This window comes from Panicum hallii, chromosome 8, assembly GCF_002211085.1.
Source record: "Panicum hallii strain FIL2 chromosome 8, PHallii_v3.1, whole genome shotgun sequence".
Classification (NCBI taxonomy): domain Eukaryota; kingdom Viridiplantae; phylum Streptophyta; class Magnoliopsida; order Poales; family Poaceae; genus Panicum; species Panicum hallii.
The window spans coordinates 2,955,776-2,978,811 of NC_038049.1; the positions used below are offsets into that span (position 1 = coordinate 2,955,776).

General features: G+C 54.6%; 3 protein-coding genes across 4 annotated transcripts; 1 reads left to right on the forward strand and 2 right to left on the reverse strand.

The window, feature by feature from the left end:
- Positions 1-1,173: 1,173 nt before the first annotated feature.
- Positions 1,174-4,558, forward strand: LOC112872438 (probable mediator of RNA polymerase II transcription subunit 26c). 2 transcript variants are annotated; one of them, XM_025935510.1, is made up of 9 exons: positions 1,174-2,061; positions 2,163-2,231; positions 2,382-2,464; positions 2,576-2,649; positions 2,767-2,819; positions 3,193-3,232; positions 3,348-3,490; positions 3,788-3,896; positions 4,128-4,558. In XM_025935510.1, the coding sequence occupies exons 1-9, from the start codon at positions 1,675-1,677 to the stop codon at positions 4,241-4,243; spliced, it is 1,074 nt and encodes a 357-aa protein (XP_025791295.1). In that variant the 5' UTR covers positions 1,174-1,674; the 3' UTR covers positions 4,244-4,558. The 2 variants fall into 2 exon arrangements, with proteins under 2 accessions (XP_025791295.1, XP_025791296.1); XM_025935511.1 differs by having other exon boundaries at positions 1,302-2,061; positions 3,800-3,896.
- A 3,600-nt stretch (positions 4,559-8,158) lies between these two features.
- LOC112903255 lies at positions 8,159-9,743 on the reverse strand. The gene has a single exon (XM_025972488.1). The coding sequence runs from the start codon at positions 9,721-9,723 to the stop codon at positions 8,419-8,421; it is 1,305 nt and encodes a 434-aa protein (XP_025828273.1). The 5' UTR covers positions 9,724-9,743; the 3' UTR covers positions 8,159-8,418.
- Positions 9,744-21,613: 11,870 nt separating this feature from the next.
- LOC112902596 (probable CCR4-associated factor 1 homolog 9) lies at positions 21,614-22,665 on the reverse strand. Its single transcript, XM_025971719.1, has one exon. It carries the CDS (start codon positions 22,595-22,597, stop codon positions 21,677-21,679), a length of 921 nt encoding a protein of 306 aa, XP_025827504.1. The 5' UTR covers positions 22,598-22,665; the 3' UTR covers positions 21,614-21,676.
- Positions 22,666-23,036: the final 371 nt, after the last annotated feature.

Below are 23,036 nucleotides of genomic sequence, written 5' to 3' on the forward strand. Positions count from 1 at the left end.
GGCGCCGCTACAATCGTATCCGCTTTGTTTCCAGTGAAATGCAAACACGCAATGCACCACACCACGTTCAATGGAATTCCAAACTAACTATGCAAGCGAAAAGTATTTTCGCAGATGTCACGCAAATGGCAATTTTGTGCATATTAATGACCGGCACTTCAAGCACTCAACCCACGGCAATGCCACTTAGGCACAGCTTCACTGTGCTTCACCAGGGAAGCTAAAGTCGGTGAAGCTGAAAAAACTAACTTCACACAGCTTCTAGTTAATTTTTTTTAGAAACTACGGCAGGAAAAAAGCTAGCCTGAACTTTTTACTCATGCCAAACTGTTGCATACGTTGCTTTGTAAAAGCAGGTAGAGAGAGGGGAGGGGGGGGGGGGGGGGTAAGTTAATCAAACTACACTGCCTATATAATTCTCCCACCAGAGGATTGCGACTACATTTTCATCCCGAGTTCTTCGGGACCAAAGTTGGTGGTCAGCTGTAGTCGCCCTGATAACCTGCAAGATAGAATGATGTTCCTGCCTGAAGACGAACGAGTTCCTTACTTTTCAGATGTTTCGGAGGAGAGCAGTGGTAACGGTGGATGCAGACTTAGGCATGTGATGACCCTGGAACTCCGAGGTAGACCAAATTGCTGCAAGAGACTCCAAATGTGGGAAGAAATCCCAACCCAGACACTTCCAAATTCTGATAACGTCCGGGCATCGAAGAAAGATGTGTTCATGATCCTCAATTTGATTTCCGAATTCTGACAACGTTCGGGCATTGAAGAGAGATGTGTTCCTGATCCTCAATTTGATTGTAGCGTGCACGGAATGGGTGGTCGACAATGTTTCTCCGATGCAAAAGAGAACTTGTTGGAAGCCTCTGCCGATGAAGGAGTCACATGAATTGTTTACCTCGTGGGGAAGCCCACCAGGGAGATTTGATTCATATATCAGGAATAGAAAGCTGAAGAGAAGAAAGGTTTGTATCTACTTTCCAACCCCTCAATGGAGATATAGCACTTCAGGCTACAGTATGTAAAATAGATACCAAAATAAACCACGACAAATGGACCCATGTACCATCGAATTCCATGGGCTGCCCAACTTGTGCAATTCGCAACTCCAGAAAAAAAAAGCCCGGCCGCAATTCCGAGAAGGAAAACAGAGCGCGCCGCAAGACCGGAAGGGAGGAAAGCCCCCCCTCGGTTTCCGAGGCTATTTCCGTCACTTCCCAAAACAGAGTTAAAAACAACAGAGTGGGACCCACCGGTGCGGCGATCGAGAGCGTCGCCATCGGCTATTCGCAGCGGCGCAGGGGGCGCAAGAACGAACCAACCCACCACCCCACCACCCCCGAGCTGATCGATGCTGAGCGCAGCCAAATCCAGCCAAGCCACAGGAATATCACCAGTAATTCCCCGTCCCCCTCTCTCTCCTCCCGCGCTCCTCGTCCTCGGTACGGATGCACCCGCCGCAGCCGTAGCGGGCCCTGTCGCTTCGCCTCTCCCGGGCCCCACCCGCCGCTTCCTCCGACGCTCCTGCCGGCGGCGGGGGCGGCTGGCTGCGTAGAGCCGCCGTGAGGAGCGTGTGCCTCCTGGTTCAGTGGTGGGGTTGGTTATCGGATCTTCCTTCAGCCTCGCGCGGCGCGGCGGCGGGTACGGGGCGCGTCGCCGGCCCGGGCGATGGACCGGGACGAGCGCCTCCGCCGCGCGCTCACCGCCTTCGGGGGCGACGCGTGGGCGCTGGTGGACGCCGCGCTGGCCGCGGCCGCGCAGGACCGCCCGGGGGAGCTGCGCGCGCGCCGCGACGGCATCGTCGAGCGGCTCTACGCCGCCGCCGGCTGCAGCAGCTGCGACGCGCGCCCGCCGCCGCCGCCGCGTGCCGCTTTGCCGGCGGCGGGGCTGGATGAGGAGGACGGCGAGGAGGCGGCTGCTCCGGTCTCTCCCGTGGCCGAGGCTGACGCAGCGGAAGCCGGTGACGCGGAGGCCGAGGAGCTGGGCGCCAGCGGCGAGCCCGGGCTGGAGAGCAGGATCGTGGCCATCAGGGACTTCTTGGAGGACCCCGACCAGGTCCCCAAAGAAGCCATCTTTACCACCTCGCAACGCGAATTTGCTCCGAATGCGCAGTTTTTTTCACGCAAACTGTGCACGTTTGTGGTGTTTTGTCGCAGCCCGACGACGAGCTGGTGAGCTTGCTGCAGAACCTCGCAGACATGGACGTCACCTACAAGGCGCTGCAGGTCAAGCTCTTGTTTTTTTTTTTCATCTGCCCTTCTGTTCCGTCACTTTTTGTTATGTGCCTTAGCCGAGGAGTGGGTTGGATTAGTTTGGTTACTTGAATGATGTGCGCGGCTGCCATGGAACTGAATTTGCTGTTCGTGTTCGTGCAGGAGACTGACATCGGCCGGCATGTGAATGGCCTGCGCAAGCACCCCTCCGCCGAAGTCAGGCGACTGGTGAAGCAGCTCATCAGGTGAAGAACATGGACAAGAACACTATTGCTAAACAGAAGTTTGTTCTGTTCCGAATATGCTGCCTAATTATCCTTTCTTTTGTGGGACTCGGTGTTGCTTGCAACTTGAAGGAAGTGGAAGGAGATAGTGGACGAATGGGTGCGCCTGCACAATTCCGGCGGTGACGGTGGCTCCTCGATCATAGGTACGTCACTGTGCAGAGTTTTACAGTCTCTTTTGGCTCAGGATTTTTGCAAGAAAAGATTTCTCTAATCCTGTTGATAATGCTGATGGGTGAAATCGATTGCTTTGATGATGGCAGCTGATGGCGACTCCCCAGAGAAAATACAAGGCAGGAGCCACCAAAGCCCTCGGGTAACTGTTCTTGCTTACAAGTCTATCTGATTTTTTTAGAAAAAGGATAAGAAATCTATCTGAATGACTACACCACAGGCTTCTTTAGTGATTCCCCTGTCTGTGGAAAGCTTCTTTTCGTAAGAAGCATCGTGCCTGGAATATTCCCCTGTTAGTTTACCAACCGATCACAGCTCTGAAAGGGGTGATTATACATGCTTTTCTCATTCTGAGTAAACTACTACTAGTAGTAATAGGTTGTGCAGGGCCAGTAGCTATTAGCTATAGTGACCCACTGACACCTTTGTATTTTATCAGAGCATGTACTTTTACCTTCTTTTCATTGACTACCCAATTCTGTAACAATGACACCTTCGATGGTTCAACCTTCCAGGTTTCAGGGTTTCAGTATTCTCCCAGCCCGCAGAGGCATAGTGAGTGTCACATATTATCTTTCCATGTTCAGACTTCGTAGTATTCGGTTCTCATCATTTTAGTTCCTGCAAAAAATTAATCACGGAGGTATGGTCTTTGTTTCTGAAATTTTAGATGGCTCTACTTCAGAGAAGACTAACAACGGACTTGAGCCAACAATGGATATGAAGCGCAGGCCCAGCCCTGCACCCACACATCACAACTCCAGGCAGATGAACAACAACCATCATTCTACTACTATGTCATATGCTCCAGCTGTAAGGATTGAACCAGATTTTTCACCTTAATTCATATTCCCCATTGCTATCAAACACGGTTGAGCACTTCATTTTGTTTAAAGTAGAACTGGCCTTATCAGTATGGACCCCAGATGTAGCATCTTTTGACCGATTTTGCCGCACATGTCACTACTCATTGCACAACTTGCAAAAAGGTTTATGTCCCATTGCTATTAGAGTTGTCAGGAAATCAGAAATTTTCTTACTGCATTGTTATTTCTTCGAAAGGATTCTGTTTTTTTTTCTTCGATGGATTTGAGTATGTGAGATTTTCAGTTTTCCATGCAGAAAGTGACAAGGGACCACAAGGACAGTCTCCTGGACCTTGATAGGCTTGATTCTGCAAGAAAGAGGCTCCAGGAGAATTATCAGGAAGCACAAAATGGTAAACTGCTGACTTTATACCTCATCATGCATCATGGCAGACAATATGATGATAAATAATCAATTATATCGAAGTGTACTTGTCATTCTTCTGACCGTTGCCTTGGCACTAATAGTATCAAGTGAAATGACAAGCTGTCAGTCTTTAAATCAATTTGCAAAAGAGGATCCTTCAGATTAAAGACACAAATCGGTTAACCTTTCCCCCTTTTCCATGCTTGCTTTTTGGCAGCCAAAAAGCAGAGGACAATCCAAGTGATGGACATCAATGACATACCAAAGCCGAAGAACAGAAATGCTCTCATCCGCAAGAGCGGCAGCGGCGAGCTCCCGGCAAGGCACCGATAACCCGCCTAGCCCTCGCCGGCTCAACATTGCGCCAGTTGCAAACTTGTGCCCTAAAACTGTGACGAAAAAGAAAAGAAGCAAACGGCTTCTTCTTCTTTTACCTATGTTCTTGGTTGCCTAGCCTTACTCCAGTGTAATAGCCATCAGGTACATAAGAGTGAAGAATTTCTATTTTTTTTTTTTAGAAATTAGAGTTCCTTCCGCTGCTTTTGCTATATGCCTATGTTTGGGTTCTCAATATTGCTATTGGTCAGTGGTGGATACATACGCACATATCATGTGTGCAAAGTGCAATCTAGATGCCCCAGGTCAGCAGATGCAGCACATGGCATGGAGCCATGGGAGTGGCAACCTTTAGCGTCATGTCCTATATTCCTGTTGTGCTGTGACGGTTTTGCCCCCCTTCATGCACCAAAACTTCACTTTCACCCTTGGGGTAAGTGGAATTCACACCTCAGTATGCGGCAGGGCAAAACTGCCAGATTGTTTGTCTGAATCATGGAAGAAAGGAAGCAACAGAGGGGGAATTTGCACGGGGACGAATGGCATCTTGAATCCTTTTTCCAGGGGTTCACTCTGGGGTCCTATCATTGGTTCCTGTTAGGATGGTGACGGCGTGATGGTTATGCCATTATGTCTATGTGGCCCATGCCTGCAGATGCGAGGTACTATGCTGGCGTAGACACAAAAACGTGGCTCCATCAAAGAGTACTGAATCGCTTGGGATGACGCGTAGAACGTTGGGGCTTGGGTTTCCTTGTCACTTTTGTGCTGGACAGCGTACAAAAATTCATCACAGCTGCTCCCTGTTCCTTTCCCTTTTGAGCTCGGATTTCTTTGGTGAACACTGAGCCATAGCGCCATGTGTACAACCTACGTGCATAACTCTTTGGATTCATAAATATTTCAGATAAACATTATAGAGAAACATATATGCAAGTATGTTAAAAACATCGGAACTAAGGATTCCATTTCTTTTCACAATGTGAACTTCTTTTTTAAATATGTTAGAAATATTTGAACTAAGAGCTTGTTTGGATCTGGCAACTAAACTTTAGGTGGCTAAATTTAGCTGTAGGATCCAAACGGCCCATCTAAAAGATCAGCTAAAGTTTAGCTGTTTCAACGTAGCTAGAGGATCCAAACACCTCAACTAAAATTTAGCTGGAACAATTGTTAGCTGACTAAAGTTTGGCTTTAATATTTGAGCTAGCTAAATTTTAGTTAGATGGATCTAAACAGGCCCTAAGGAGTCTGTTTTTTTCTCACAATGTGAACTTCTTTTTGAAAGTTTTTCTTCGAAAGGGTTGCAGAAGCTTTGACTCAAAATTAATTAGGAGCAAAAAAAAACAAGTACTAGCCCTGTCTCTTTGAAAGTTGAAACTGTGAAAAGTTCGTGAATCACCAGAACTTTTTGGAGATGAAGTCTAATATTTTTTATACTAGGCTTGGGCCTCTCCAGATTAAATCTGGCACTCGAGATTGAGTTTGTGCATCATCCATAAAGGTAGGTTCGTGCATTAGACAGTTCACCCCTTTAACCGGAGCCGCAACATTTAATATTACTATGGTACCGCGATATTTGCAAATAACTTCTTAGTTTGGATCGCGATTAATATTCACGATATGAATATTTATAAAATAGAATCTCAGTTATTTATATATAACCTTCGGATCGCGATTAATAGTTGCAATCCAAATGTGCACACATAGACCCTGGTATTTTGCAAAGAGCCCCCTGGTTCGGATCGACTCGTTCTGGCCGACGACGGCCGCCGCCGCCGCCATCCTCGCGGCCGGAATCCGCATTTTCCGTTCAAATCCTCCGCTCAGCCCTCCGATAGGCTGCCTACCACGGCAAGGATAGGACAGGAAAAGACGTACGTGTGGCGACTGGTTCATCGACCTCCGAGCGGAGCGAGCAACAGCGACAGCGAGCTTGACTTCGAGTCGGGAGCCCGGCTATGGCGGCTCGTCCCGTAGCTTGTTTAGGAAACTGGACTAAACTCACAGCCATTTGAGCATGGTGCTGGGTTAATCCTCCCTTGGTATTTTTTTTTTCGTGCTGTTGTTTTCATCCGGAGTGGTAGGCATCCAACTGTGTTTGGAGCTGTACCAAATCATCGCTAATTGACAAAAAGATATGTTGGAAGCGAAGAAGCCATCATCAGGAAGATACGCTTTTGCATCATCTTGGACTCTTGGCATGCTTCAGCACTGAATCCTTGATGAAGTTCTGATGAACTCTTGTGCACCTGAGCTCTGGATTCCTGCCTCTGCAGCTCTGCATCTGCCTGTGCTTTCTGGAAGTATGCAAAAGGAAAGGTACTCTGAAGTCTGAAGATGTAACTGAAACCAGGATTAGCACCTGATTCAAGTATGAGGTATTACCAGCTCTGAACCTCAGAAAGAACATTATTGGAACTAATTAATTTACTTCAATCAGAAGTGAGCAATGCTGCCCTGCACTTGGCAATGGCGTTTCAGAATTTAAATTGCTCCCATACATGCTGGCGGTTGTCACTGCCACACTAACTTGTCTCGTGGCCAAGACATTCAGGCACAGGTGATGTGATGCGCAGGGCAACATGCAAGCAGCCATATGTAAGCCTGGAACCTGTAGAGATCGATTGACATGTTTACACTATAGGACAAAGACTGTGATGGTCACCTTCTAAGCAAGGCATAGATGAACTAGTTGCTTCTGCCGCTTCCAGAACAACAAGTACGAAATCACTCTTCTGTTTATTTGTAGTTTTATTAGTACTGAAACTAGTATGAAATCAGAACTGAAGGTACCTGGACTCAGCAGCAACAAGCTGCGGGTTCGACGTACGTGACGGCTTATACTGCGTCGAGCAGCTGATGATCATCCGTGGGCGTCGACGGCGAGCTTCATCCCCGACTCGCAGTGGCCCACGACGCCGCAGATGAAGAACCACGCACCGCCCGGCCTGCCATTTGATATTTGTTAGCTTGAGCTGTATGTGTTTGATATGAAAATCGGTATGCAGGTTCATTCCTTCCCGCACATGGTAACACACAACATGCATTTAGTTTTTTCCAATATTAACAACGCCAGAAGCAGGTAATTAGAAGCAGGTATATAGGAATAGTATGGGATGTTTTTTTTCTAACGGCAAAGTAGAAATTTTGATGCAGATTTAGGGTTTCATTATTAGTTTATAGGCTGCTTCTAATAATGGAGGATGTAGGTAATAATCAATATGCAAATCTAAAGGGTTATTTTAATTACTTTCTTATAATGACAAAGATGAATAGTTTAGATAAATAATACTAGGAAGTTACTTTAGATTATTTTTCATAATAGAGATTAGAGATGGTGGGTAATTAGATATAGAGTTACTACTTTGATTATTTTCATAGTGGTAGAGATGAGTAAATTTTTTTAAAAAAGTATATAATAGACCCTACCATAATTTATTATTATTAATGACGGTTAATGCCCCCCTCCCAAATTAATGGCCGGATGTCTATGAATTTTGTGTGAACGTCTAAGAATGATGTGAGAGTTTCTCGATAGCAAGATCATGCATGTACAAAGCAGCTCGTTTGCTTCGCCTTAGCGGAGCCAAATGATACCAAACAACCGTGACAAAGGTTTCAAGGAATCCAGGGGACAGACAAAAGTTGCCTTGATTGATTCCGGCAGCCTTTGCTTGCATTGTTCTCCTTAAAAAAAGAACAGCTCGACATGCCTTCTGATCCACGGCTCGACCGATCGTCGTTAACCTACTGCGTCGCTAAAACTGAATCGTGCGCTTACGCATTCAGAGATCGAGTGATCAGTGACCACCACGAACATGTTTTTACAGATGCAGTAGCACTTGCATTGCATTATTGTTTAACTTCACTATCGAGCAGTCTTATACATATTAACCAGATGCTTACCACAATCATAAAATCTTATTCCACACTCTGAAGAACTGAAAAGTACAAGCACACCATACTGAAATGAGACCAAGGATGAAGCTTTTAGGGGGGAATTAACAAAGACAAACATGCCGCCTTGATTCCATTTCGGCAGCAGGCTTTATTTAAAGAAGACAAACAAAGCACACCTCACCTTGTGCAAGCCCTCATCATGCATTCACGCAACAACACTCACCATGCATACCAGCTGCTACTGATGAGATCGACGACGGCACACGGCGTCAGACGGGAACCGAGCCAGGCTGTTCATCACGGGCCGTCGACGACGATGGAGCAACTTGGGTGCTGACGGAGCTCTTCTTCCATGTCTTGGTGGTGGTGGTGGTGGCGGCGGCGGCGGCGGTGGTGTCGTTGTTGGCCTCGTCTTTCTTCGCTTCGACCTGATCCAGGGTCAAAGCGCCTTCTTGGCCGATGCCTTTCCTGTTGGAGGGGAAGATGATGAAGACGAAGCTGGCGACGAACCCAACCGCCAGCGGCAGGAGGGTTAAGAACTCCCTCCACTGGCTCGACTCCTTGGGGACCAGGCACCCCTGCACGCCGGCGTTGCAGAAGGCGATCGCCACGAACACGGCGGCGCTGAGGAGGGCGTGCCAGCAGTCCCGCAGCTTGATCCTCTTCCTCCTCTTCAATTCCTCCCACTCCTCTTCCCCCTCCCTAGTAGGGTGATGGTCGAAGAGCCTGAAGCCACTGAGGGTGGCTATCCCGTAGTAGGTGCCGTCCTTGTCCGTGATGCTGTCGGTGAAGCTGAGCGCCGCGCACAGCACGGTGAGGAAGCCGATGAGCCCCCAGGTGAAGGCGAAGTTGACGCCGTGGCGCTTGCACTCGCCGCCCCTGGTGAAGGACGGCGCCATCGTCTGGAAGGCCAGCGTGGTGCCGGCCGGCAGGAGCTTCGACAGGCCCGCCGCCGTCACCAGCGACTTGTCGAAGCGCCAGCGCGTCTTGTGGCTCGTGTCGGGCCCCTCCGGGTCCGGGATGGCGACGTCGCCGATGCCTTTCCTCTTGGAGGGGTATATGATCAGCACGAAGCTGGCGAGGAACTCCACCGCCAGCGGCAGGTGGGTGAGGAAATCCTTCCAGGGCCGCGACTCCTGCTTGACCAGGCACCGCTGCACGCCGGCGTCGCAGAAGGCCAGGGCCACGAACACGGCGGCGCTGACGACGGCGTGCAGGAAGTCCAGCGCGTTCATCTTCATCCTCCTCCTCAGGTGGCCGATGCTCTCGCCGTCGGCCGGCTTCAGGCGCCTCAGGTCCTGGTTGAAGAGCTTGAAGCCCCGGGGGGTGGCCACGCCGTAGTAGGTGACGCCGTGCTTGTCGGTGACGCTGTCGGTGAAGCTGAGCGCCGCGCAGAGCACGGTGAGGAAGCTGATGAGCCCCCAGGTGAAGGCGAAGTTGACGTCGTGGTCCTGGCACTCGCCGCCCTTGGTGAAGGCCGGCGCCATCGTCTGGAAGGCCAGCGTGGTGCCGGTGGGCAGGAGCTTCGACAGGCTCGCCACCGTCCCCAGTGACTTGCCGAAGAGCTGCTTCATCTTCTCCCCAGGATTGCCGCCCTTGGCCGACGATGGGGGCGCGTCATTGTTCGATTTGGCCGGGTCATTATTGGACCCGGCGCCCTCAGCAGTAGGGCTCATGATCGCTCGATCTGTGCAAGCAGCTACGTCGATCTCTGCGCGCGTACACCCGGCCGGCCATGCCCTTTTATACACGGCAATAGAAGACAGGAACCAGATGCTGAGAGCTGGAAAAGGCCAGAGCATACATGCGATAACACGTGCATGCGCCTGGTCCGTCCTGTTGAGGATTTCTGCTCACGTTGCTTGGGTGTTAGGTTAAGTACCGGCAGCGAGGCCGGCACCACGTGCAAAGGTCCTGCTTCCATGATTGGGCTATTGGAGGCGACGACATGATTTGTTTGTGTTTCGTCATGCATAAATACATTGACGGGGACGAACATCATGGATCCCCAAAATACAGTCTTTAGGAACCTAATCACAAATTAGCCCTCCCAAACTGTGCAGCTCGGCCTAACCGGGCAGCCACGCGGCCATGGACGGTCCACCGGCTGAAGGAACGATGACAGCCCAGCATCGGCCCAGATGCGGGGCATGGGCCGCCTTGCCCGACCCCAAGGGTGCAGGCTTGGACTCATCCGACCCCTATGGGAGAGGTTTCTGTCTCGCCCGACCCTGAGGGCACAAGCTCGGCCTCGCCTAACCCCAAGTGTACGGACGCGGACACGCCCGTCTCATGGACGTGGGACCCTTAGGGTCCTGCGGGAGTAAAGACTCATGTCGGAGGTCAAGCCTCTGACAGGAGAACAGGCGAGGGCACGCCTCGACATAACCTCTAGAGGTGACAGGCCATTATGGCGAGCCCTTGTCACCCACCACGCTGGGGGTTAAGCCGCAAAACGCGTCGAGGGCTCACGCTACCCGTCTTGTGAGAGCGCACGTCGCCCACCATGCACGCCGAGGACCCGTGCGGCCTATCCAATTAAGGTGCAGGTCGCACGTTGCGTCAGGGAGCGACGCAGGGACACCCCCGGCATCATCTACAGGACAAATAGGGCCCACGTAAAGGGAAGGAGAGCAGCGGGATTCCGGCGACCCTCCTCTTTCTACTCCTTATCTCTCTCCCCCCTCTCTCTCGTGTATCCGACCCCTGCCCCTTGGCTTATAAAAGGGAAGGGGAGGACCCCGTAGGGGGGACCGAAGTCTCGAACGCGGTAGCACTCGCATAGCATTTTGCCACTAGAGACATGGGAACCCGTTCCCTCTCTCGACCGTTTGTAACCCCTGCTGCAAACCAGTGCAAGAACACGAGCAGCTCAAACTAGATGTAGGGATGTTCTGCTCGAACCAGTATAAAACCTTGTGTCTTCCTTGTACACCATCCGAGCTACACGCGCAAGCACAAATTTACTAGTCGGCGGTCCGAAACACCGACAGTTGGCGCGCCAGGTAGGGGCCTTTTGCGCGTCTCGTCGTTTCCACCAGGTTGCGGATGGCCAACCACGCCGGAGGATGCGCCCCGGGCGTGCTCGTGCGTTTCGGGAGCCTGGATTCATTTTCGCCATGGAGGGCGGGCTAAAGCAAGTTCATGCTTCCGTCCCGCCCCTTCGCACCATTGACCTCAACTCTATCATTGAGGCCCTTGAGGAGTTGCAGCTGCACACACCGGAGGCCTGCGCCTACGGAAGCAGCCGGCCCCTCGATTCCGACCACAAAGGGTTGCAGCGCCAGCTCAGCACCTTCCAGGGTCCCCGACCGACCCAGGAGGACTTGCGTTGCGTCCTCTTCTCGCTTGCCAACGTCATATCACAGCTCTCCAGAGGAGAACCGCTCTCCCTAGAAATCTCTACCAGGAACGTCCCGACAACATTTCCATTCAGCTTCCGCAATGCCGCGGAGGCCATGCGTTGTCCCGCAGTGCCGCACATTTGCATGTCTCCCACGAACAAGTGGGCGCTCGAGCTGATGGGCCAAGGGATTTCGGACGCCCCTCGAACGGCCACCAAATCCCAGATGCTGGCCGACTTCATCGCAGAATGGACTGGGATCCAGATGCCACCATTGGTCGTCGACGAAGAGTGCTGGATGTTGTACTTCGATGGGTCGCTGAGCAAGAAAGGCGCCGGTGCGGGGCTTGTCTTCATCTCTCCCCTCGGTGCACGTATGTGGCCCGTATTCATTTTCCCACCACTACTAACGTGGCCAAGTATGAAGTGCTCATTAATGGCCTGCGTATCGCCATCGAGCTGGGCATCCGACGACTCGAGATCCGAGGCGACTCGCAGCTGGTCGTCGATCATGTCATGAAAGAATCCAGCTGCCGCAGCGCCAAGATGGCCGCATATTTCCAAGAGGTCCACCAGCTGGAGGACAGTTTCGATGGCCTCGAGCTCAACCATATCCCGAGACAGCTCAACGAAGCAGCCGGCATGTTGGTGAAAATGGCGTCCGATCAGGAGCCTGTCCCGACTAGCATCTTTGCTAGTGACGAGTACAAACCCTCAGTTCGTTATGAGGAGCTAGGGCGGGTCCGCGACGAGCCGCCCGCCCTAGGCTCGGGGGCTCACCAGCCACCGACTCCTTCTGACCCTAAAGTCATGTAGCTCAACGAAGAGCCAGCAGCGGAGCTCGGCCCTCCGACCGACTAGAGGATGCCCTATCTCGACTACCTCTTTCATGAAGTGCTCCTGACAAGGGCCGTCACAAGCTCTCCCGTCCTGGGAGGGATCGTACATCATCGCGGAAGTGCTCCGGCCAGGCACCTACAAGCTGCAAACCGCCGACGGCGAAGTCTTCACCAACGCCTGGAACATCGAACAATTACGTTGCTTTTACCCTTAGTCTTTCCAAGTTATGTGTATATTCACGCTGGTTAATGAGCTCTGGTGCGAAAACCCTCTGTTCTGTGCACTCTTTAGTGAGGCACGGCAGGGGGTCGGGCCTCACTCGGGGGCTGCTAAGGCTGTACCTACTTGAAACTCTTTTGCGCCCAACCCTTTCGTACGAATGAGGTGAGATGATAAAAACTACGAAAGAGCGCGCTACGGCACCCTCGCTCACCAGCGTGATCAAAGTCCTCTTGTTCGCATCTTGTTTCTATCGCCTCAATGCTAGGAGCGGTCAGCGTCCTTAACCTTCCTCGCCAAAGGCCTTCCCGGCCGAAATCAAAAGCTTAAAAGTTTGCTTATAGACACGCCTTTGGGCGCTGAGGCCTAGTTCATCATCTAAGCTCGCCTAACTACTCCTTGGAAACAACTTCCTCCTCTGTACTTGCAGCCAAGACCTGCGCGAGGGGGGCCACCTATTCCTCAATCTGGTCTAGCTTGACGTCATCATAACCGGCGCGAAGCCTTGGCTTAACGCCTGCAGATCAATGTTCTCACAATGAGAATGCGCGATCGCAAACGACCGCTGCATCCCGAGGTGCAGTGCCCGCCTCACCATTCCGCGTGCCCAGTCCATGATGTTGATGACCTAGGTCGTGCTCGAGTTTGTCCCCTGTCTGACGTCATCCCAAGGTCATCCAAAACCAACCCAACGGCAACCGGCAGGGTGTCATGGTCGTCGAATTCCTTGAGGAGGGTGTTTTTTGCCTCGCCGAGCTCCCTCTGCAGGCATCGGCGTGCCACCACCTCTTGCCCAAGCTTCTCGTCGAAGGCTATCTAGACACGCATCAACAACGTCAAAGAGCCTGCCGAAAAACTTAGAAAGGACGGCGAAAGCAAGTGAAATCTTACCATCCACCTGGTCGCGAAGCTTGCGCTCCTCGGTATTCAGGTGGACGATCTCCGCTTGTCCAGAAGCAACCTCCGCCACAGCTTCAGTTAGCCCACCTTGATGGGGAGCTCCTGCTGAAGGGAAGCCACCTACTGCTCGACATCTGCAAGGGAGGAGGATCAAACGCGCCGCGCCTAGAAAATCCAACAAACTGAAGGAAGAGGAGAAAGATCTTACTCGCAAGACTCCCCTGGGCGGATCGCGCCTGCTCCTCCCTCTCCTCCTTCCTCCCTCTCCTCGGACATACGCATGGAAGCATCGCGCTCTTGGCCGTTTGCAGCCGCTCAAACACCATGGCGTCCGTGGCTTGAGCATCGACCACCTCCCGGCGGGTGGGCGGCGAGCTGCTTGGCCAACTCTTCGCGCTGTCGTGCCTCTTCGGCACGATGGTCCCGGCCACGATTCATGAGGGACTACGAAAACGGAGCAAGTCAGGAATGCCCGAGAGGGAGGCGAGAATCGGAGACGCTGACACGCCGTACCTGACACACCGGCAGCTGCGGCATGAGAGACCGCAGCGTTGCCTCCGCGTCGATCACGGCGTGCTGCGCCCAACCGCCGTCGGCGGACAGCTCCCAGACGGATATCTTGAGCCTGTCCCTGACGAGCATGATCAGCCTCCCCTCCGGCGACGACACTAGGCGCATGTTAGTGTCACTGGCCACTCTGTAACTCTCCGGCAGGCAGTCCATCGGGAGCTCGATCGACCCCGCCGTGGCTGTGCGGACGTCGTAGGTGAGGATGTGGAACTTGTCCCTGATGCCGCCTTGCATCACCCAGTGGACGGAGACGCCGATGACGACGGCGCTGCAGTACGGGTGAAGAGAGGAGCAATCCGAGGGGCGATGGGTAGCGGCCGAGGTGACGGGGGTCCATTCGCCGCCGCCCACTGCGCCCGATGGCGAGACGGTCCGGACCCTGACGGAGCGTGCCGGGTACATGAGCATGGTGAAATCCGCGGCGAGGATGTTGAATAATTCTTGTGCAAGTTAGTTAGCTTTCAGAGTCTGTTGTTGTTTCAGTTAGAGTGCATGGCTGATTTAGCTGGCCGTGAGCGTAGTTGGCTCTGACGTGTGCACGTTCGCATGGGAGCGAGTCTCACGTGCCACGATCCTGAAGTTTGGGATGGCAGACTTCGTCAAGGGGTGGTGGCGCGTTTATAGGCCTAATGGCCGGTTGTAATCTGTTTTGATATATTGGTAAGTGAGTTCAGAAAAGGTGCACTTTTGGGCTGCACCAAAACGTCCGTGTCTCTTTGTTCTTCCAGGTATTCGCGTGAGTTTGTGTGCGTGCGTTTTCCAGGAGCTCGCCGGCGATGTGCTCAGCGTTGCTACTCCGGTGAACTCCGACAAGTGGCACCAGAGCCGGTTGAGAGGGACTAGCGCCGTGGGATGACTTCAGGCGATCGCCGCGGGCGGTCGCCGCCGTCGACCAAGGTCGGGACGTCGGGCGGCGACAAGATGCCATCGCCGAAAGGGAAGTCGCCGCTGCGTACTCCATCGCCGATCCGTTCTCCACCACGCCGCTCGCACACCCGAGACGCACGTCCGCGCCGGGAGGTCGTCGTCGAGCGCGTCATCCGGGAGAGCGGCGGCGCAGGCAACTGGCCGCAGTTGACGAAGACCAACTATGACTCGTGGGCGCTGTTGATGAAGCTGAAGCTGCAGGCGAGGCACCTCTGGCAAGCGGTCGAGGACGGGGACGTGGAGTTCCACGACGACCGCACCGCACTGGAGGCGATCTGCAGCGCCGTCCCGCCGGAGTTGGTTCCCACCCTGGCGACCAAGCCATCAGCCAAGGCAGCGTGGAAGGCGATCCGGATGATGCGCGACGGCGATGAGCGGGTGCAGAAGTCGACGGCACAGAACCTCCGCACCGAGTACGAGCAAATCGCCTTCCGCGACGGCGAGTCCGTCGAAGATTTCGCCCTGCGGCTGTCCAACATCATGCAGAGGCTGGCAATTCTCGGTGATCCGGAGCCGGAGGCGAAGGTGCTGGCCAAGTACCTCCGTGTCGCCCGTCCGCGGTACCGGCAGCTCGTCGTCTCGATCGAGACTCTCCTCGACATCGACACGCTGTCGGCGGAGGAGGTCACCGGCCGGCTCAAAGGCGGCCACAGACGACGAGCCGGCACCGGCGCAGACCATCGGCGGCAAGCTCTACCTCATGGAGGAGGAGTGGGAGGAGCGGCGACGTCGACGCGAGGCGGAGAACCAGAACAGCGGCGCGAGCGGGAGCTCGGGACGCCGCGGCAGAGGGCGTGGACGTGGAGGACGCGGACGCGGCAACGACTCCGGATCGTCGTTGTCCTCTGGGCCGGGAAAACTGGGAAAGCTGAGCAAGGACCAGTGCCGCCGTTGTGGTGGGAAAGGGCACTGGGCCCGTGATTGCCTGGCAAGGCCCAAGAAGGAGGAGGTCCACGTTGCCCAGGAAGAGGAGGCCTCCCTGCTCCTTGTGCGGTCAACGTCTGCTGCACGCATCTCCTCCTCATCGCTGCCCCTAACAGATCCGCCGGCGCAGCACTCTGCAGGCAGTCCGGCCACGGGCGAGGGCCCGTCCCAGGCACAGTGGGCGACCCCTGCAGGCTCGAGCAGCGGACTCGACGAGCCGGAGTCGCGGGCACTCCGTTTCTCCTCGGATGGCGGAGCAGGATCTGGGCAAGGGGAACCATGAGGTTCTGTCCATCTCCGCGAGCAGAAGGTCCTCGTGCACCTCGGAGCCGAGGAGGAGCACGAAGCGACGTCGTGGGTCCTCGACACGGGGGCCACGAACCACATGTCGGGCTGCCGCGCGGCGTTCGCGGAGCTCGACCCGGCGGCCTGCGGCACGGTGCGCTTCGGCGACGACTCGATGGCGCGGATCGAGGGATGCGGCACAGTCGTGTTCACGTGCAAGAACGGCGAGCTCCGCTCCTTCTCCGGCGTCTACTACATTCCCCGGCTCACAACCAACATCGTGAGCGTGGGGCAGCTCGACGAGGTCGACTACGACATCCACATCAAGTCCGGCGTGATGCGGGTCCGCGAGCCTGACGGCCGGTTGCTGGCGCGCGTACCAAGGGGGGCGAACCGGTTGTACGTCCTCGACATCAACATTGCGCGGCCAGCTTGCCTGGCAACTCGCGGCGAGGAGAACGCCTGGCGTTGGCACGCCAGGCTCGGCCACATCAACATGCCGGCACTCCGCAGGATGGCGCGCGAGGAGTTGGTGCGCGGGCTGCCGGCCATCGAGCAGGTGGACCAGCTATGCGAGGCCTGCATCGCCGGGAAACAGAGGAGGACGCCGTTCCCGGACCAAGCGCTGTGGCGGGCGGAGCACGCATTGGAGCTGGTCCACGGGGATCTCTGTGGGCCGGTAGCGCCGGCGACACCAAGCGGGAACGCCTACTTCCTGCTGCTTGTGGATGATAGAAGCCGGTACATGTGGGTGACCCTGTTGCCGTCCAAGGACCGTGCAGCAGCGGCTGTCATGGAGTTCCAAGCGCGAGCAGAAGCGGAGGCCGGCTGCAAGCTGAGGGCATTCCGCACGGATCGCGGCGGCGAATTCACCTCGAAGGCATTCATGGAGTACTGCGCAACCGATGGGGTTCAGCGCCAGCTGACGGCGCCGTACTCGCCACAGCAAAACGGTGTAGTGGAGCGCCGGAATGGCATGGTGGTCGAAACCGCGCGCAGCCTTCTCAAGGCAAAAGGGCTGCCGGGATGGTTCTGGGGAGAGGCCGTGCTGACAGCAGTCTACCTGCTGAACCGCGCACCGACAAAGAGCGTGGAGGGCATGACCTCGTTCGAGGCGTGGTATGGGAAGAAGCCGGCCGTCCATCACCTGAGGACGTTCAGTTGCCTGGTGTACGTGCGAAACACGGCGCCGCACTTGAAGAAGTTGGAGGACCGTGGGGTGAAGATGATCTTCGTCGGATACGAGCGCGGCTCCAAGGCGTTCAGGGCCTACAACCCGCGCACAGGCCGTGTCCATGTGGCACGAGATGTGATTTTCGATGAAGGTGGCCAGTGGGACTGGTCGGGAGATGCGGCTCACGACGACATGGCACGCAGCGACGCGAACGACTTCATCGTCCAGTACATGGTGTCACCGGCTTCATCAGCGTCGAAATCGGAGGACTCTGCTGCCCCTGCTGCCTCGGCCACATCTCCTACAACACCTGCTGAACCCTCATCACCAGCAACTCCGACGACCATGACTACACCGAGCTCTGGTTCAGCTCCAGCTATCCAGTTTGCCTCACCCCCGGCAGTGCCGGGAGAGGACGAGCTGGATGCCGACCACGACGACGACTTGCCGCCACGTTTCAGGAAGCTGGAGAACATCGTCGGACCAGCGACGACGCCGGGGCTTGCGGTGCGTGATCTGGGCAGCGAGCGGCTGCTAGCAGTGAGCACGGAGGAGCCGGCATCGCTGGCTCAGGCGAAGCAGGAAGCGTGTTGGCGGCGCGCCATGGAGGAGGAGCTGCGGTCTATTGAGGAGAACCGCACTTGGACCCTCACTGAGCTACCTCAAGGCCGGCGTGCCATAGGGCTCAAGTGGGTGTTCAAGGTGAAGAAGGATGAGCACGGTGCGGTGGTGAGGCACAAGGCGCGGCTCGTCGTCAAGGGGTACGCGCAACGCCACGGCATCGACTATGATGAAGTCTTCGCTCCGGTGGCACGCATGGAAGCGGTGCAGTTGCTCCTAGCCCTTGCTGCTCATGAGGGATGGGAGGTGCACCATATGGACGTCAAGACGGCGTTCTTGAATGGCGACCTTCAGGAGGAGGTGTTTGTGGTGCAAGCGCCGGGATTCGCTCAACCCGGGCAAGAACACAAGGTATTCAAGCTACACAAAGCTCTGTATGGGTTACATCAAGCTCCTCGTGCTTGGAATCAGAAACTAGATGAGAAGCTTAGTTTACTGGGTTTTGTGAGGAGCACCTCTGATCATGCTATCTATTGCCGTGGAAGTAGAGTGGAAAGGCTTGTGGTGGGTGTCTACGTGGATGATCTTGTGATCACAGGCACCAACAGCAGCAGCATTAAGAAGTTCAAGGAACAGATGACTGCAGTATTCAAGATGAGTGATCTTGGACTGCTCTCCTACTATCTGGGCATAGAAGTGAAGCAAAAGGAAGAGGGAATCACCTTGTCTCAAGGGAACTATGCTCTGAAGATACTTAAGAAAGGTGGGATGTTGGACTGCAATCCCTGTCAGGTACCTATGGATCCCAAGGTGAAGCTGACCAAGGAAAGTAGCAGCATGAGTGTTGATGCAACAGAATTCAGAAGCCTTGTGGGGAGCTTGAGATATCTTGTGAATACCCGGCCTGATCTGGCTTTCTCAGTTGGATATGTGAGCAGGTTTATGGAAGGGCCACATGAAGAGCATTTAGCAGTGAAACATATACTCAGGTATCTTGCTGGTACTAAGAATTGGGCCCTGTTTTATCCGAGGAAGAAGGAGAAAAGGCTGAACTCAGGGGCTTCAGTGATAGTGATCTAGCTGGAGACTTAGATGGCAGAAAGAGCACCACTGGAATCCTATTCTTTCTTGGGAATAGTCCTCTGAGTTGACAGTCAGCTAAGCAAAAGGTAGTAGCTCAATCAAGTTGTGAGGCTGAATACATTGCTGCTGCTGCTGCTGCAAATCAGGGTGCATGGTTGGCAAGGCTGCTAGCTGAGATGTTTGATTCAGTTGTGAGCAGGCCTTTGCTGCGAGTAGACAACAAGTCTGCTATCTCACTGATGAAAAATCCAGTGCATCATGACCGGAGTAAGCACATTGATGTCAAATTTCATGTCATCCGGGACTATGCACAATCTGGTCAAATTGAGGTGAAGTTCATTGGAACAAATGAGCAGCTGGGTGACATTCTCACGAAGCCACTTGGGAAGAACAAGTTTCGGGAGCTTTGTACCAAAATTGGCCTATACTCTGGTGAGTAGCTTAGTTCAGTTGCACAAGATTTAGGAGGAGAATTGTTGAATAATTCTTGTGCAAGTTAGTTAGCTTTCAGAGTCTGTTGTTGTTTCAGTTAGAGTGCATGGCTGATTTAGCTGGCCGTGAGCGTAGTTGGCTCTGACGTGTGCACGTTCGCACGGGAGCGAGTCTCACGTGCCACGATCCTGAAGTTTGGGATGGCAGACTTCGTCAAGGGGTGGTGGCGCGTTTATAGGCCTAATGGCCGGTTGTAATCTGTTTTGATATATTGGTAATTGAGTTTAGAAAAGGTGCACTTTTGGGCTGCACCAAAATGTCCGTGTCTCTTTGTTCTTCCAGGTGTTCGCGTGAGTTTGTGTGCGTGCGTTTTCCAGAAGCTCGCCGGCGACGTGCTCAGCGTTGCTAATCCGGCGAACTCCGACAGAGGAGAAGGAAGGAGCAGCCGATGCCGTCCGAAGCAGTGAGCAGAACCCATCGTATGGTGAGCGTTTCGCCATCTCCGGCCACGGGTTCGGGAGGAACGTTCGGTCGCCGGTCATGGGGTCGTACACGCAGATGCCGGGCCCCTGGGGCGCACCGGCACGCTGGAGGCGGCGGAGCACCACGAGGCCGCCGCGCGACGTCACGGGCTTGTAACGGGCCAGGAGGCCCGGCGGCGCCGCCGCGGGACACGAACGGCGCGAGGTGCTTCTTGGAGAGGCGCGCCGCGGCGGGCGTCGCTGGGTGCGCCAGGGAGAAGGGCGGGGGCATGGACATGGGAACGGCCGCTCCGGAGAACCTGCCGCGCCTCTGGAGGAAGCCGAGCAGGCGCGGGGGGCACCACGGCGCCGAGCCCGCGGCAGACGCGCCGGATGAAGGCCGGGCTGAGGACGTCGCAGCGGAGGGGCTTGCAGCAGGCGGCGCAGCGGACGAGGGTCGCGGCGTCGGACCGCGCGACGATCTCGAGGAGAAGGTCCGACGGAAGCGCCGGCGGCGCGGCCGTGGACGCGTGGCGTCGCTTGCGTGGCGACATCGCCTGTACGTGCAAGTTGGTAGTTGGGACAACAAATTGAGGGTTGCGCGGCGGCACGGGTTTGGAGGGTCCTCCGGCGTCGACAGACAGACTTGTTAATATAATGCCCACGAATTGAAAGCCGGCTCCGATCCGAATCCGATTCAGAAAGGCCTACTGCTGGATTAGCTATCTGACAAACTTGGGGGACATTACCAGAAAAGGCCTATTTTTCTTTTTGGTTAGGTTCATTAACATTGGTTTTTTGTGGAAAACGCTGCTCAAGATGAACGACAAGCTAATATGGCTTTGCTTGACTCTAGTATACTGCTAAACCCAGTATTTTGTAAACTTGGTGTGGCTATCAAGTGTCAATGAACACAATGCAGATTAAGCTAGAGAGGCTGATTAGCATCGGCAACAGAAAGATTAGTCCAATCGACTAATAACCCCAAACATGCCAGGAGACCCACAATCAGATTACTGATGTATATGTTTGGTTCCCATAAGACAAAGCACTACAACAACTGAAGAATCAGTTGCAGATCATGTTGTACAATTTCTTCTTCAGGAATGCAAGGATTCAGACCATCCAGCAGGGGGGTGAGCATGTTATCAATTATCATCGATGGATTCAGAAAAACAGAACACCAAAGTCTGATGATGTTGATCTATGTTGATTCCCAGATGGCGAGCCGCTACAGCAGTGGACAAATTAGTTGTGCATCATGTTCTGGATGGGTTCAGAAACGATGCAAACCATCCAGGGGGAAGAGTATATATCAACAAACTATGAATTCAGAAATTGTTGTATATTGATTCAGAAGAACAGCTACAACAGTTGAGAATCAGTGGCGCGTAATTTTGTGCACAATTTCTATACTATCATACCTAGGGCCTGTTTGGATCCACCCCCAAATGGCAAAAGGGCAAATGGCAAAATTTTTGCTCCTGTCACATCAGATGTTTGAACGCTAATTAGAAGTATTAAATATAGTTTAATTAAAAAACTAATTACATAGATGAGGACTAAATGACGAGACGAATCTATTAAGCCTAATTAATTCATAATTAGCAAAATTACGGTAGCATTTGCCCTTTTGCACTTTGGGGTGTTTGGATCCAAAAGTGCAAAAAAAATTGCAAAAGAGCAAAAGTTTTGCACTTTCTCTCTCACTTTCCCATTCATCCGAACGCAGCCCTAGTCAGAGACGAAGGTAAAATTGGACAGTGCACAATGCAAGGCAAACGTAGCCATCGCATTCTACAACAGAATCAGCTCCACGGAGGCGGCGCGTGCAGGCCGTCGATGCAGCCGGCGTGCATGTTGATGCCGTCCCACGCGAAGTAGAGCCCCTTGATCCGCATGAACACCTGGCACGCGGCGAGGCTCTTCTCCCCGGCCTGCCAGGGCCCCCTCGCCGCCGCGGCGGGCGCGCCGAGCAGCGCCGCCAGGTACGCGAGCGGGCCCTTGAGGGTGACGCCCTTCGGCACCCGCGCCGCCACGTACCTCACGTCGAACACCCTCCCGCCGAGGTACCCTCGCAGCGCCGCGAGGAACTCGCCCCTGGTGTCCGGCAGCGGCGCGCCGCCGGTAAGCGCCTTGAGGAGGAAGCCGAGGTGGTAGAGCCCGCCGTGCGCGACCCAGGTGACGTTGCCCCAGGTCTCGGGGGAGACCACGCCGGTGGCGCGCAGGGCGTACGCGAGCTCCCGCAGGGTCGCCGCCCCGCCGCCGCCGCCGCCGGAGGAGGAGGAGGAGCCGCGGCTGGGGAGCAGCTCGACCTGCCACACGGACGCGGCGGCGGCGGCGGCCCAGGGGACGGCGCGCAGCGAGGGGAGCCGCCCGTGCGCGTCGCAGAGCGTGATGCCGAGCCGGAGGAGCGGGAACGCGTCGACGTCGATCTTGGCGAGCGCGTACCGCGCCGCCGCGGGGAGGCCCTCCACCCGCACGCCCGGCGGCAGCGCGACGCGGCCGTCGGCGTCGGCGTAGCCGCCCCCTCCGGCGGCGTGCTCCGCGTAGACGGTGACGTAGGGGTACTGCGGCAGGAGGGCGCGGATGGTCGCCAGCTCCGGCATGAGGTTCTCGGCGCAGACCAGACGGATGAACACATCGCTGCCCCGCGGGCGCGGCGGCCGGAGCGCGGACGGCGGGACGCCCCCTGTGGTGGCCGGGGTTGGTGCGCGGCGGCTGGACATGGTCTGGTCGTCGGAGGAGGAGACGCGGCTGGTGGCTGCGGCGGGCACGGCGGCGGTTTTTAGATGGATTTGGGAGGTGGGCGGTGGGTTTCACGCAACTGCGACGGGAAGCAAGAATCGAGTCCGACTCGAACACAAGATTCCGCAAATATAGGAGGTTCTGCTTTCCTTGCTTAAACTCTGGTACATGTGGCCAGATAAGGAGATACCACGTGGCCATGTGTCTTTTTCAAGGAAAAAACTACTCGTATACGACAATATACACGGTCTCTATATACAAATACGACAATTCAGTTCAGTTCATAACCAAAGCTGAGATTTAGACAGGACGTGTAACTCGCAGGTGTGGTAAAAGATTTTAAAATTTTAGCCTAACTAATAAAAGCCGAATTCTAAAAGGATCGAATTTATATTTTATAAAATTTTAAGTTAAGAATAC